We start from the raw sequence: 16,615 nt of genomic DNA, 5'->3' as shown, positions 1-16,615 counted from the left end.
GTGAAGAAGACTTGTTGAAATTGGTCCCAAATAGGATAAGAACCCACAACCATTGCTTTGAGGGAGTAAATGGCTTGTCTATAGTTGTTTAGGCTTAGAATAGTTTTTAATACAATGAAATTTATTGATTACAAGTGCTAGAGATGCATGAATAATGTTTAGAATTGTGAAGAAAGACTTGTTGAAATTTGGTCCCAAATGGGATAAGAACCCGCAACCATTGCTTTGAGGTAGTAAATGGCTTGTCTCGAGTTGTTCAAAGTTAGAATGTTTTATAATACAATGAATTAGATTGATTACAAGTGCTAGAGATGTATAAAGAATGTTAGAAGTGTAAAGAAAGACTTGTTGAAATTTGGTCCCAAATGGGATAAGAACCCACAACCTTTACTTTGAGGCAGTAAATGGCTTGTCTAGAGTTTTTTAGGGTTAGAATATGTTATAATATAATGAATTTGATTGATTACAAGTGCTAGAGATGCATGAAGAATGTTTAGAAGTGTGAAGAAAGACTTGTTAAATTTTGGTCCCAAATGGGATAAGAACGCAAAACCATTGCTTTTAGGTAGTAAATGGCTTGTCTAGAGTTGTTTAGGGTTAGAATATTTTATAATACAATGAATTAGATTGGTTACAAATGCTAGAGATGCATGAAGAATGTTTAGAACTGTGAAGAAAGACTTGTTGAAATTTGGTCCCAAATGGGATAAGAACCCCCAACCATTGCTTTGAGAAAGTAAATAGCTTTTCAAGAGTTGTTTTGGGTTAAAATATGTTATGATACAATGAATTTGATTGACTACAAGTGCTACAAGGGCAAAAGCTAAGAGGTCGCCGGTTCGAGTAGCACTTGGGACGAAACCAAATAACATGCTTTGGTTTCGGGGCTGAGGGGATGTATGAGCTTCAGCCCAGAACCCTTTTGATTATTCAAAAAAAAAAAACTTACCATTGTACTAGACCTTTGTTTTTAATGAAAAAAATATGTTTTATGCTTAAAAATGACTTGTTGGAATCTTAGTCGGAAAATGAATAGTGTTTTGATCGGAATCTCTCGCCCGTGTTTCCTCACGACGGAGTAGAGATCGGGTTGGGGCATTATTGAAATCCCTTAACACGAAGAATGCGTCATCCCCTATATATATAGGATCGATTTAGTTTTCTTTTAAACCAATTGTACAAAACCGGAAGACAAACTAAACAACTAACTCTTTGTGGTGTGGAGCGACTCCCGCCACTGGTGTTCGATCCACACCCATACCTAAATCCGAAATTCGGTTTACAGAAGTTATAAAACCTAATTCAAATTTGTACTTCTTAATGTGAAATTTTAAATTTGCCTCAAACTAATGCAATTTGTATGCAATTTTTTACACAAAAAAAAAAACAATGTGTAAAGTTGTATCAATACTTCTTTCTCATTAGTATAAGATACATCTCGTTAAATTAATAATTGGAAGATAGTTTTGCACTTTTGCTTCGAATTAACTTTGAAATTGTTTACTAGTTCTACATAGAAACACATGCGTTTGTTTAAAATGTTTTAAAACTTTATCTGCAAATGACCAGAATGATGTTGGTTACCCATGAATATGATGAATCAAATGTCTTATGTATAATTTTCATTGAGTCAAACGCCATAAGCACGAATTCTGTTAAATTAGACGTCACCTCAAAAAGAGTTTTTATTTTTAATTTAAATTGTAATTAAAATTTAAATGGATCTGTTGTTTTAACATTCTACTATGATGCAACTTTTGTAAAACTAAAATAATGCAAGAAAGAAATTTCAAGTTAATTCTGAATACAAAATCTATATATATAATGGGAGAATTCTCTCTCCCTCTAAAGCTGTCCACAGCATTTTTTCTAATTTTTGTGTCAAGCCCAACAAATAATCTAAACCCATATTTTTTTGTGTATCATTTTATTGTCTTTTGCCCGTTAGTTTGTAATTTACACTCCAATACTTTATATCAAAATTGATTTTATTTTCTATGTCATCAAAAGGAACACATTGTTTAGTCCAAGATAATATAAACCCAAATAAGTTAATAGGTTTAGGTTGTCTCTCACTTACATTCGTTCTTCTATGGATTTCTGTCGTTTCCACTTCAGCTTATCAGAATTCAGAAACTCAGTCCCCTTTATATTCTTGCTTTTCAAATCTCCACGCCTAAGGTACTTTAATACATAAGTTAATTCGAACATATATTAACAAATTCTAAACTCCATTTCATTGCTTCTTATCCCCAACTAGGTTTCGGTGATTTTACATTTATTTTGATAATATAGGCGTTAGAGTTCAGTCCGAAAAGGTTTAGCATATCCTCTCTTCAACTTCCTCACTTCCTAACATTCATTTAGTGCATAATACGTTATTTCTAATTAATAAAAATTAGAGTTAAAGAAGAAAGAATTTTACATAATGTTAACATAGAAATTCTTTTCATGGTAATAAATAAATAATTAAAAATAAAACTAAATTAAATTCAAAATAGAAAAACCAATACTATGAGAGTTTTATTAGTAATAATAGTATGATTCAAACTCTAAACAACAACAACAAGTTTAAAATAATCATACTTTGGAATTTTAAATGCATTTTAGAATAATACAAATTTTTTGTAATTTTACTTTAGAATTTTAAAGAGGAAAAATAAATTTAAAGTGAAACATAAGTTCTAAAAAAATATGTATATATATTATTAAATTTTAACTAAAAATAAAAGATTACTAAACTTAATTTAAAATACTCTAAGACGAAAATATTTGAAAGATCACATTTTATTCCGTGAAATTTTCTTAGAAATATAAAAATTATAAAAAACATTATTATCCATATTCTAAAATAATAAATAATTAATTATCACATTATTCATGTGTTTTACAATAAATTATATAAAAAATCATATGTAAGCCGTAAAGTGATATGTAATTTGTGTAGCATATTTCAAAAAGAAAGTTTACTTATTCTCAAGTAGAACTATAGCTTTTTTACATAATAAAAAAGAAAAACAAGTTTGATATCCCATCCTTTGAATCAAATGCTTTTAACCCAAACTGGACTATTATTAAGGAAGAAATCGTTATAATATGTCTTAAAAATCAACTCACACTTCAATATATATTATATTAGAGTTAATAGAAGGTGGAAATAAACTAGATGTCGAGAGGTAACGACTACATCGTAGAAGATCACAAAAGAATTAGTAGTTAAAAGCGATTGAATATAAATGACTATAACTTACAAAGATAATATATGACTAAATTTTGAAATATTTGAGATCTCATGTATTGTATGAAATGAAGTGAGTTTTTCTAAAACTCAAGACATACTACTAGATTCAAAGTCAGACTTAACCGTTAGTTATAAAAATGAGATAAGATAGACAAATTCATGACTTGGTCGAGAGTTCTCTTTTACCATATTGCATTTTTTCCCGATGGATAAAGCAAGCTTGCTAAACCTACTCTAGCGACATGATATTATATATGTATCTTTACACTTAATGATGTTTATGAGGCTCGGTAAATTCGTGTTATATATAGAACGGTGTTATATTTGTATCAACATCTAATCGTAAATGATATCTACAATTAGGATAATGAGCTAGTTGTCGATGCCATTTACTCTTCTCGCAAATCTTTTCAAGTAATCTTTGTTACCATGTAATAATAATAAATCATTTATTTGTCAAGAAAACACTATCGCCAACAATATATATGTTGTATATCGCTTAAAATTTTTTGTTTAGTGTTTAATTATATAGATTTATCTTTTAAAATTTAAATGATTATAGTTATGCTCAAATATTAATATTGATTAAAGAGGTTTAAATTAAAATCCCGCACAACGCGCGTGTACACATCTAGTTAAAACAGTTACATTGTTTTAAGATATTGATAAAATTTTGAAACTATTGACTTACTATTATTTTTAAGAATAAATAAAATAAATAATGAAATAAATTTAGAAAATGTTTATTTAATATTCAATATATATCATTCATGGTATTTTACCTTTAATGTTGAAAGTAAAGTAATTCTTTTTATTATTTGTACAACCACGTTCACAGTTTCCTTAGGTACATACAATCATTCGATTGAATGACTTATAATGACTTATAATCATTCGATTTGAATTATCAGATATTCTAGTATTTCAGATTAGGATTATGGGTATCAAAATCAACCAAACAAAAAAAAACTTGGTTTGTTTTGCTTGGTTTAAAGGGTAATTGTGTTTAGTCATGAAACCAAAATTTATACACAAATTTAATTTAATTATTGGTTATAAATTTTTTTACCAATACACAAATTTAATTCAATTATTGGCTATAAATATTTTTACCAAAACAAATTATATTATTTTTAATGTATGGCATCTAGCTCAACAAAAGTTGTCGACTTAGGCTCTAAATGAGACCATAGTACAACAACAGTTAATTTGGTAAAGCAATACATCTATATTTATGTTACCAATAAAACAAAATAATTATTTAGCAGATAGACTGTTTTTGAACTGCTTTTTTTGTATTGTTTTTTTAGAAAGACGAGAATACTTTTTTTTTCTTCATATTTTCTCTCAAAAAAGGAGAGCAGTCCACCCATACCCATTTAGGAGTGTTTGTGGTAAATTCTGTGTTTTATTTTATTTAATATTAATTTATCTAAAAATTAAATAAATATTTGATCTGCATTTGTAACGCTAGATCTGCTTGATCCACTTTTATTCTGCTCGATCAGATCCGCTTGATCTGCTCTGCCTGATACGCTTTTCCCATTCGAAGCCTTACCATCGGAATCATCACGTTTCCCACAGCATTCCTGTCAACATTTGGGACGCATGTTAGAATTATTCATCATGGTGACCCACGTCTTTTTTTTTTTGTCAACATCATACTAAAAAGATCAACTCAAAGGAGCCAATCGGACGGAACATTGTTTACAAACTTAATGAGATGCGGGCTAGCACGAGCTTTTCGTGCCAAACCATCCACTTTTACATTTGCATTTCTGGAAATTAGAGAGATAGAAAAAGATAAGAACTCTTCCCTGTCCACTTCTATATCTGCCAAGTACGTAGAGAACGCCGGCCATTCGTTAGGAGAAGACACCATCTTCACCAAATCAGAACAGTCTGTATAGAACTTCACTTCCCTGAAGTTATGCCCAATCATGCAACGCATCGCCCAGACAAGTGCTCCTACTTCAGCATGGAGAGGACACAAACTCCGACGAATTGTATGGGCTCCCATAGTTGTTGGTGCACCCGACGGTTGCTGACAATACCAACCCAATCCTGCATACTGATCTGTAATCTTCCATGAACCGTCTACAAAGCAACATGTCCCTTCCATCACAGGGGATAATGTTCTAGCTTCACCCAGATTCCTTGCACACCTAATATCAAGATCTCCCTCCGTACCCATGCCTTCTATTTGTGCATGTTGCCAGGTTGTAGCCTCATCCTTTGCTACCTTAATAATATTTAAAGGACATTCATCTAAATTATCATAAACCTTCGCGTTTCTGGCTTTCCATATATACCATAAGATCCATGGGAAACTTCCATCCCCATTAGTCTGAGTGTTAAGACTAAAAAGATATGCCATATTGGCATATATCGACTCCAACGGAAAGAAAGATGAACCCGCAGGAATATTAGCTAGAGCCCACGATTGCCGAGCCGGGGGCAATCGAAGATAGCATGATTTACCGTTTCCAGCTGATGACCACACCTCGGACAGCCAGGATCAATATTGATCCCTCGCCGTCTAAGATTTGCTGTCACCAAAATACATCCAGAGAGAATTTGCCACATGTTGAATCTTTGGTGGACAACGTACACGCCAAACCATAGCAAACAAAGGTGTAAGTACAGGACCACAGACCTCAGGCTTAATACAATTGGGATTCACCATCCTTGCCGTTTAATATCCTGATTTAACCGTATATTTCCCATTTTTTGTAAAGTGCCACCCCAATGAATCCATCACTGGATAGTTACCCACATGGATTGCATTAATCAAAGTCACATCTGGCGGATCAAAATTCTCTGCGAGTAAATCCATAGGCCACGTATTCCTTTGTCGATCAATAAATTGTTTTAGTTGAATTGATGGGTCCTTGAACGGCCCAATACTGGAAGCTGGTCTCGGGAATTGAGCTGGAATCCAGGGATCAGTCCATATTGAAATAGACTCCCCTGATCCAACCCTTTTAATAAGCCCTCTATGCACCAGAGATCTAGCTGAAATGATACTCCTCCAACCATAGGACGGAGAATAAGTCCGGTTCTGCGCCATTAGATCTGAATTCCGATAATAACGACTTTTAAAAACCTTTGCAAGCAGGGAATTAGGGAACTCTATGAGTCTCCACAGCTGTTTTGCCAAAAGGGCCGAATTAAAATCGTGTACATCCCGGAACCCTAACCCACCCAATTGCTTACTGTCACATAATTTCGCCCAAGCCCACCAATGCATTCCCCCAGAATTTCCATTTGATCCCCACCAAAAATTTGTCACCGAGCTGGTAAGTTTAGTTGTAGTCGATTTGGGTAACCTAAAACAAGACATTACATATGTCGGTAATGCCGACGCCACCGCCTTAATCATCACCTCCTTGCCTCCCTTAGATAATAATTTCGCCGACCAACCATTAATATGATTATTTAACCGATCTTGAACAAAGGAAAAAAATTTAGTTTTGGCGCCTCCAAGACTCTCCGGTAACCCTAGATAAGACCCCATCCCCCCATGGTTGTGATACCTAACACCCCCTGGATCTCCAGTTTAGTATCCTCATCCACCTTATGACCAAACTGTATTGAGGATTTTGCAAAATTTATCTGTTGACCGGAAACCAATTCATACCTTTTTAAAATATCCAGTATGACAGCACCTTGCTCCTTATTGGCTTTACAAAAGAAAAGACTATCATCAGCAAACAATAGATGAGAAATTGGGGGGCTCTTGTTTGCCACCTTTATACCCGAAATTTCTTTCGCCTCTTCCGCACGCCGAATATTCACAATTAAAACCTCCGTACACAAGATGAATATATATGGAGATAACGGATCCCCTGCCTTAACCCTCATTCCAGAATAATAGATCTCTGAGGTTGCCCGTTGATCAGCACACTATATTCCACCGAAGACACGCAAAACATAATCCATGAAATCCATTTCTCCGAAAAGCCAAACTTCCGTAATAGCCTCTCTACAAATTCCCATCTTACTCTATCATACGCCTTACTCATATCTGTTTTAATAGCCATAAACTTACTCTTACATGCCTGATTGGTTCTAAGCCCGTGAAACATCTATTGAGCTATCAAAATATTATCTGATATCAACCGACCTGGGACAAAGACCTGGTGACCCACGTCACTCTAGTCAATATTGATTTTAACACAAATTTGATAAACTTTAAATAATTAAAAGAAAAAATGTCCTATAGATGAAAAAAAAAAAAAAAGGAAAAATGTACTATAAATGTTTTGATCTTGCCATTGAAAACAAGGGACGTTTGCAACATTTTTAGTACTTTTTTACAAAAATATCATCTCTTCTTGTCCATTTCTAATAATATTTTTGTTCTATATCTAAAATAACTAAATTTTAAACCCAAAATTCCAAATTTTAAATTTTACCAACTCAAAACTATACTCAAAATGTAAAATAGAAAATTACACATTAAAAAAATTCTAAAACCTTATTTAACATATTGTAATTATGTAAAAAGATTATAAAAATAAAAATAACAAAAAAAATATTTGTGCAAAAGGTATTAAGAAAAGGATATTAGTCAAAATTTCTTAGAAATATCTGTGATATAGCTATATTTTTTGTTGGAGTTGAATTTGAAAATTATTATTTTTTCTTGTTTTAACACTGAGTAATATTAAAACCAAAAAAAATCAGAATACAAAAACCGGAAAAACTTAGAAACGTAGTTAAAACTATGTTTATTAGTGGGTTTTTAAGACTAAGATATATCTAAATCTTTCTTAATACAACTGAATCACCACCATACGGCACACTACGTCATTATTAAAGTTGCACATGCACATCCATCAATAAATGTTTATATGATTGGGTAGGTGTAAAATCAACGAAAGAAATGGTGATAAGATAACGCATGATAGGTTTAGATACAAAATCCAAAATCTATAAAAAAAGAGAATTAAAGCTTCATGCGTCAGAAAGATTATTATTGTCAACTAAATCAATGATTTTACTTTTTGGCTTTTGCTCTTTATAATGTTTTTGACGTTTTCGATAACCTTAGTGGTGGAGTTGGCCAATCTAATGTGATGGTTGATACTTGATAGTGGTTTAATTTTTGTAAACAATTGACGAAAATGAAATGGCCATGCCTATGTGACCTAATGAGTATAAGACGAACATATAACGACAAATAAATCGTTTATAATAAGTAATTAATATTGAAATATATAATACACACCAATAGATTTTTAAATATGTGGCAGTTGTTTGTATTTTTGAATTTTTGATAAACATGTCTGTAATTTTTTAATTTTTACTTTAAGAATATAAAAGTTTCCATTTTCAAGATAAGACAAGAAACAGACAACATTACATGTTCAGTCAACTATTCTATATACACGTGTTACGAGGTGGGAGAATATTAAGACGTGTTTTATTGTAGCCGTTAATTTCCAAAATGTACGCTCGAGATTCTAAATATTACAAAGATGGGACATGGGCCTAACATTGACAGGTTTTTCAATTATTACGGCAAGAAAAATTACTACAATAAAATATTTCAGTTCTTTCTTGGTTTTATATGTTTTAAGATTTGAAACTGTTAGTCTAGTTATTATTAGACTCATATTTTGTAGATATATTACGGTTTTTTATATTTTTTATTTATAAAACTATATAATATATAAATAGAATAAATCAATTTTAATTAATTGATCTGTAGGTAAATCCGGTTAATTTGATGCTCCGGTAATCTAGAAAGTAGTCCGGTTTACTTTTCAAATAATGTTTAAAAATATTGGGTTAAACAAAGAAAATAATAAAATAAACTTGGTAGCTGCCCAAGAGAGCATTAAATGAGAGTAGTGTACGCTAATACCCAGAAAATAATTGATTAGTTAAATAATTAGATAATAAAGAAGAGTCAATCCCCTTAAATGGTGGTCCATTAGTGTTGTCTTCAGCGATGTTGTCTACAGGAAATAAAATAGTCAAAGGACAACTTTGAAAACAGTTTTACATAGTCCATCTACATACAAAAAAAAAAAAGAGTAGCGAGTTGGACAATACGTTTAGTAGGTTTTCTGACACCAGAAAAGGATAACTATATAGGATTAGTTGTATAAGTGATCAACAACATTTTCCGTCCTCAGCTGCGTAATTCTGGTCCATCAAAAGTTTATGTTTAGGGACAAGGATTTATGTCCTCCGCAGTGGATCGAAGAGACGATCTGATAAGGACAAAATTATAGTGTTACAATGGACAACAGCATAATGGAACTCAAGTCCACAAGGGAATAAATTTGGAATTGCAACTTCTCTTTACATATGCAACCTCAGCCTCGATGGAAGCCTTAACGACGTCGACATCACCTTTTTCGCGTTCGTCGGCGTCGACAACTATAACTCTGCTTTGGAGGTAGGGTTCTCGGGTTCGGCGAGTGTATATCTTGGCTAGGCGGAAGAAGCTCCACAGTTTTAGTAGAGACAACATTTCTGTCATAGGATCTTGTCCACCAAATTTAGTCCACTGGATCTAGTCCACTGGATCTAGTCCACTGGATCTAGTCCACTGGATCTAGTCCACCAGATCTAGTCCATTGAATCTAGTCCACCAGATCTAATCCATTGGATCTAGTCTATCTACACACAAAATGTGTGATCTAAAGTATAAACCTAAATGGATCGTAGATGACGACTTCCATAGATGCATCACTTGTTTCATCCTCTAATCAAACGCTTGTGGTTTTGGAATATTTGTACGATGGACAAGTTTGGTCTATCGATTCTGGTCTATTAGATCTGGTCCATTGATAGAGAAAAAATGGGCTGGAAAAATGGATCTAGTCTGCTAGCGTGGACCACATACTTAGAATGAAGCATCGTTATTCATCGTTGTAGTCGAACAATTTCATCACAAACTAGATTAAAAACAGATATTAATACCCAAAAAAGAGAGAGTTGCAGAGAAAGAAATTAAAAAAAAAATGAAAGTGAAAAGAAGCACTGAAAAGTTTGGTAGGTGTTAAATAGTATAGCTTTATGTGAAAGAAAAAAAATAAAAATAAAAACAAAACTGATCTCAATTGTATAAGGGTAGAATAGTGTTTTTAAATTAGAGGTATGACACCCAAGAGAAGGAAAAAGTAAAACTGGCATTAGATATAAAAAATGTTACTGTTCATGGTAGATTCCACAATTTTCTCTTAAATTTTCAAGATATGAGTTTAACCAATTTGAATACGGCGATTTGATGTTATAATTTAATATTTAGAATCATTTAAAATTTTGAAAAATAAGATTCAAAAGTTAATTGGCTCAGATAATTTATTTTCCAAAATACTGTAAGCTAATAAGTAATAATCTGTGATTTTTCACCCAAAAAAAAAGTAATCATCTGTGATAAAATATGTTAAATTAATAATGTTTTCTGCTAATACGGTTCAACAACGCATTTGTAATAAACTAGATTTTGACCCGGGTACACCGCGGGACTATATATTTTTTAAATTATACTTATCTAAATTTATTTATTTTGAATATAATATTGATATTCATAACTTTTGGTTTGTTTGACGTGCATAGAATTTTATGAATTATACTTACAGCTTTTTCTAAAGTTAGTATTCAAATTAAATGATTTATTTTTTTTGTGTTCGGTAGATTTAACCGTGGTTCATGTAAAACTTGTAAGTTAATTTAGTATGCATATTTAAATTGTTTTATCAACTAAGAATATATAATTTATATTTTTTTATCAAGGTAAAATGGAAACTTTACAACTAATTACGTATTGTTTAATATATATCTATATTAACATTTTTGAAGTACCTTTTGTGTTCTACCCTTTTATTTTGTTATATTTTCATAATTAAACCCTTGCCATTTGATTAAATAGAAAAAGTTTAAAATCAATTTTGTAATTAAATCATAATAAAATTGCAAAATTAGAAATCAATATTTAATACATTTAACAAAGTTTCCTAAAATCTCTCCCTAATAAATCAAATATTTCTCCAATATCTTTATATGACCTTATTTGTTTTTAAATTTATATTATTACATAAACATATGTATAGTAAAAATATATAATTTTTTTTTGCATATGTTGCAATTTGAATTTTTAGAAACGGATGTATTACTCAAACGATACAAAATATGGATGTACTAAACTAATATTGATAATTGTGTAGCACGGATCATGTGATGGATATTTTTACGGGTTGTCTACTATAGTATAACTCACAAAATATTTTAATATGAAATTATACTATGTAAACGAATATTATGTCAATATCATTTCATTATTTTAAATATTATACTTATTTAATTAATTTGATCAAATTACGATTATATAAAAATAAATTATCATATAATATTCTACGGGTTAGATCATAGAATTAACAATCAAAATATAATAGTACACTCTTATATACTCACAAAATTAATAAAAAAAATACATTTTAAAATGTCGTCCCGCAGTGTACCGCGGGTTAAAATCTAGTATATATATATAATTTTGTTAAAATATATTTTTTGTTTGTGTTAGATGAGATATAAAAAAAATTAAAATAAATAAATATGTGGGGAATTTCAAAAATAATTATTTTCATGATTTTGGTATTGCACATATATATATGTAATTTATCTCTACTTTTTTTTGAACAGCAATATTTTATCTCTCTAAAATCAATATAACCACGATTATGGTTTTAAATAAACATAATTGCAATGAATTTATATAACATATTTTTAGTTGGTAAATATTTTATTAAACGTGCTGAGTAGTGAATAATATAAAATTTATAATTCCAACTGATTTATAGGTTCCTCTTAATTTTATTTATTGTAAAGATATTGTATAGATTTTAGGAGAATTAAATTAGGGAATTGATTTTCAGATTAATTATGGAGTGATTTTAGGAATATTTGGTTTGAAGAGAATAATGTTAGCATCAAAATTTTGTTTCAATTTATTTTTTAAAAAACATTAAATACCAATGTCATTCTTAGTAAATAGTTTGGAACATCAGGATTTATTTCAAATACTGTTGCAAAAATGTTAATATAGATTCAAGACATATTAAAAGTTGAAACAATTTAATTTTTTTGAAAATGACTCAAACATCTGTTGTTACACTAAAAAGGTATACTTTATTAGATAGCTATTTGTCTTTGTCCCAAAAAAAAAAAAAGATAGCTAATTATCTTTTATTCTTAATATGTGTATCTATGGCATTTGTCATTTTATAATAGAATTTTTTTTTTGACATCATTTTATAAAAGAATTATATCTACCAATAATAAATCATACACTTATTAGACTTGCATAATATCAGACATTTTTTAAGATAAATAAAAAGAATCCTATATTTGTATTTTAATTTAATTTAATTATTTTTTCATAATAAAACAAAAAGAAAAAGTAGATGCTAAGTAGGTCCTGTAATGGAACCCCACCACGAAATCTTTTACAGAGAACTCTGTTTTTTCTCTCCTTCCTCTTTGTCTTAGTGACTTGTGACGACGACCCTCTCTCAAGTCTCTCAACACCCAAACTCCACTTCACTCTCTCTTCTCTCACCTCTCTCAAATCATTGCTTTATACTTATTTGTTTTCTTGTTCTTAAAAATCTTTTTTCTTTCTTCTCTCTAAGGAGATCTGAGTTTTGTGATTTGGTTTACTTGTGTGGAAGAAAATGGAAGAAGTTGAAGCTGCAAACAAAGCAGCTGTAGAAAGCTGTCATGGAGTGTTGAATCTCTTATCACAACAAACCAATGTTTCTTTAATGGTTGAGACAAGAGAAGCTGTTTCAAAGTTCAAGAGAGTCTCTTCTCTTTTGTCTATAGGGTTAGGTCAAAGGAAGATTAAGAAACTAAACAACAACAACAAGTTTAGTTCTTCTTTGTTGCCTCAACACATGTTTTTAGAAAGTCCCATTAGTGGTTGTGTTCCAATTCTTGCACCTAAGCCTCTTCAGGTTGTACCAGCTAGTCATCCTTCATTGATGCTGTTTAACCAGAGAATGTGTGTTGACAAGTCTTTTCTTGAGTTAAAGCCACCTTCTTTAAGAGTTATTGATCCAAAACCTTATCAGTTTATTCATAGCCAACAGCGAGGAGTATACTCTAGGAGTAAAAGTGGTTTGAATCTTAAGTTTGATGGGTCTAGTGGTGGTGGTGTTGGTAGTTGTTATTCCCCTAGTATCTCAAATGGATCAAGATCGTTTGTTTCATCTCTTAGTATGGATCATAGTGTGACTGATTACGATAGGAGCTCGTTTCATTTAATTGGTTTGCCTCTAGGATCTGATCATATGTCACAACATTCTAGAAGGACTAGTTGCTCTGGTAGTTTGAAATGTGGAAGTAGAAGCAAATGTCATTGTTCCAAGAAAAGGTTTGTTTTGTTTTTACTTCTTTGAGAACTATTGTAAGTAGCAAGACTTTGTTTGATTCGATTCAATGTTTGGTGTTTGTTGACAGGAAACTGAGGGTGAAACGATCGATTAAAGTACCCGCGATTAGTAACAAGATTGCGGATATACCTCCTGATGAATATTCGTGGAGGAAGTATGGACAAAAGCCGATAAAGGGTTCTCCTCATCCTAGGTAAGAAACATTTACCATAAGACTTTGGTCATATGTTTGTTTCATAATTTGGATCTTGTTTTCGTTGTTGTAGAGGATACTATAAATGTAGTAGCGTGCGAGGTTGTCCAGCGAGGAAGCATGTTGAGCGATGTGTAGACGAAACCTCGATGCTAATAGTGACTTATGAAGGTGAGCATAACCATTCAAGAATACCCTCTTCACAATCAGCTCATACCTGATTGGTTAATAATATTGGCTTCAGCTTTGAATCTATATATAGGTTTAGTTATATACTTATATATATATGCATTATGTATTGTATAAGATGTTGAGTAAACTGTAAACTTATGTAGTTCTCAGTATCTTATATGCTCTGATTTAGTCACAAGAATTTACAGTTGAGACTAATGAATCAGATTGCATCTAAAGAAGATTCAAACAAATAATTAAGAATGGTTTTTTTCATTTTGGGTTTATGGATTTGTCATTTGTGACTTAAAAATTTTAGGATGTTTTTTCAATTTTAATAACTAGATATTTTTTTTATCACTTGAAAACCATTGTTGGTTTTATAATTATAGTTTATATAATATATTATAGTTTTGATATTGATTAATTTAGTGTATTTTATTTATATATGGGTAACCTATATAACCCATTTAGCCATTGAATTTTTTTATTATTGGATTTGGCTACCTAAATTCAACCCATTATAATAATAAATGGGTCGGGTTAAATCTGCCCACGAAAATCTCAAATCCATGTGGGTTTGGGTTGGATCGGGTTGGATTACCCATTTGACACCCCTTTACTGTATTTAAAACTTGTTGACCGGTTCAGCTCTCATTCACCAAACCGAAAACCAAAAGTCTTGGTTTAATGTCCCTGGCCTAAATCTTAATGATCAAAGATTACAAGTCTTATAAATCTTGGTTTACAACATGAACGTTACTAATAAAATGCAGTGAGATCACAATTACCATTTTGTATTCTATTTACAACTCTCAAATAGTAACAAAGAAAATATAAGTTCATACAAATGACAAAATAACGACCGATATAAAATCGATACAAACTTTAGATCCAAGATTCCTCAAACACTTCAAATATACAATTTCAGATTTAAAACGTTACGTAAAATTAAAACGAAATCAAGTAGAGAGACAGACGTGAAAAACAAAAAAACAATCAATATAGAACAAGAAAACCGGAAATAACCGGAAATAATAGTTTGGTTTACTCCGGTCTAGTAAAATTAGGTTATGAAAACATCTTCTTGACAACAAATCATTCACAATCACAGGCTTCAAATCCTATTCTACCTGTGACTTTGAATTCTCTTCACCATTCGAGCTAATCGCATCGCTGCAACTCTTTCTCCGGGACAGATTTAGCTTCGGCGACTTAGGCCGCGTCAATGGAAACTACATTTAATTGTAATGACACATAAGTTTCCTTGTCATACAAGAAACATGTGAGATCAGTCCTAACAAATATGAGAGATTTTACCTTCTTGAGCTCGGGTTTCGCGGGAGGTCCTTGATAATAGAAATCAGGAACAGGATTAGCCTTAAACTTGAGGTTTTTCCTAAGCTGTTTAATGGCTGCTTCTTGTTCTTCCTGCAAATTTTGTGTTCCAATTTTAGATTTTTTTTCAGAATACATTTTCTTGATTTAGTTACTAAAGACGATTCTTGCCTTTTGCCTTTGTTCAAGCTCGATCCTTTCAGCTTCAAGTGCTTGGTGCTTCTCTTCAAGCTTTTGGTAATACTAAAAATCACAATAAGACTTTATAAAATCAGTGAACAAACCTCTTTGCTTTTATGTTGTAGACACAATTGAAAGCTTACCTCTTTGCGTTTCTCAGCGCGTTGTGCACTTCTAAATCGTGGCGCGGTTCCATGAGTTACTTTAGACTTAACATTCTTCAATGAAGAAGCAACAGAACAATCATCTTCTTCATGATCCAAATGCTTCTTATTCACATCATTCTGATAAAAATCAAGAACATAAAGAGTCAAAACACAACTTTCAAATCTCTATTTCATTACCATCTCTCTCTCTTTTATACAATACCTCTGAGATTACATTAGAAGATTTATGATTTTGAGAGAGAGAATTCTCTTCAGTGCATTCCTTCACCTCATAATCTTCTTCCTCTGCAGCTTTCTTGGGAGACACGTGAACCCTTTCGTTCGATGCATCCGTGTGAACCGATTCAACAACTTCTCTTCTCATTTCAACTACTGCCAGTTTTCACCAACATTAAAACAAGATTCCAAATTAAATTAAGCACAACTAATGTTGTTTTCCAAGATTTCAACCAAGATTAGGTTGACGATTATCAGAATTTGGTCAGAATCAGAAAAGAAATGGCCAGAAAAATTCACATAAAACCACATAAATTGGATATAAAATATGAACTCGTGAAATTTAGAAAACAAATCACTTTTTTTTTTCCAGGAACAAAATACAAAAACAGGGGAAAAACAAAAACAATATTTGAAAAAAAAGACATGTAATGTTATGTTCTTACAGATCTTGTCTGATTGAATAATTGTTCTTGATAAGCTTTTCGATCTTCCGGTTCAGACAAGAACACAATACTTTTTCTTTTCTTTCTCTCTCTCTCAAGAAAAATAAAGATAGGTTCTGGTTTTGTGCGGTGACTGTTTTTGGAACTGTGTTTTGGTTTGTTGTTAGCTGTTGTATATTTATCGGCTCTGTTTTTTTTTGTTTTGTTAATTAGTATTTCTTTTAACAGCTTTATTCTATTTCTAGTCATTT

General features: G+C 31.4%; 2 protein-coding genes across 2 annotated transcripts; one reads left to right on the top strand and one right to left on the bottom strand.

Annotated features, from left to right (window-relative positions):
• Positions 1-12,787: 12,787 nt before the first annotated feature.
• On the top strand, positions 12,788-14,196 carry LOC17881165 (probable WRKY transcription factor 74). Its single transcript, XM_006288155.2, has 3 exons — positions 12,788-13,634; positions 13,721-13,846; positions 13,920-14,196. Exons 1-3 carry the CDS (start codon positions 12,934-12,936, stop codon positions 14,065-14,067), a joined length of 975 nt encoding a protein of 324 aa, XP_006288217.1. The 5' UTR covers positions 12,788-12,933; the 3' UTR covers positions 14,068-14,196.
• Positions 14,197-14,810: 614 nt separating this feature from the next.
• LOC17883069 (protein WAVE-DAMPENED 2) lies at positions 14,811-16,068 on the bottom strand. Its single transcript, XM_023781506.1, is given in 5 exon segments — positions 14,811-15,252; positions 15,338-15,448; positions 15,527-15,598; positions 15,679-15,870; positions 15,872-16,068. Coding segments are annotated over 5 exon segments (681 nt in total). The 5' UTR covers positions 16,067-16,068; the 3' UTR covers positions 14,811-15,141.
• Positions 16,069-16,615: the final 547 nt, after the last annotated feature.

This window comes from Capsella rubella, unplaced genomic scaffold, assembly GCF_000375325.1.
Source record: "Capsella rubella cultivar Monte Gargano unplaced genomic scaffold, Caprub1_0 scaffold_6, whole genome shotgun sequence".
NCBI lineage: Eukaryota > Viridiplantae > Streptophyta > Magnoliopsida > Brassicales > Brassicaceae > Capsella > Capsella rubella.
The sequence above is the reverse complement of the archived record's forward strand: the minus strand, read 5'-3'. Positions and strand labels throughout refer to the sequence as shown.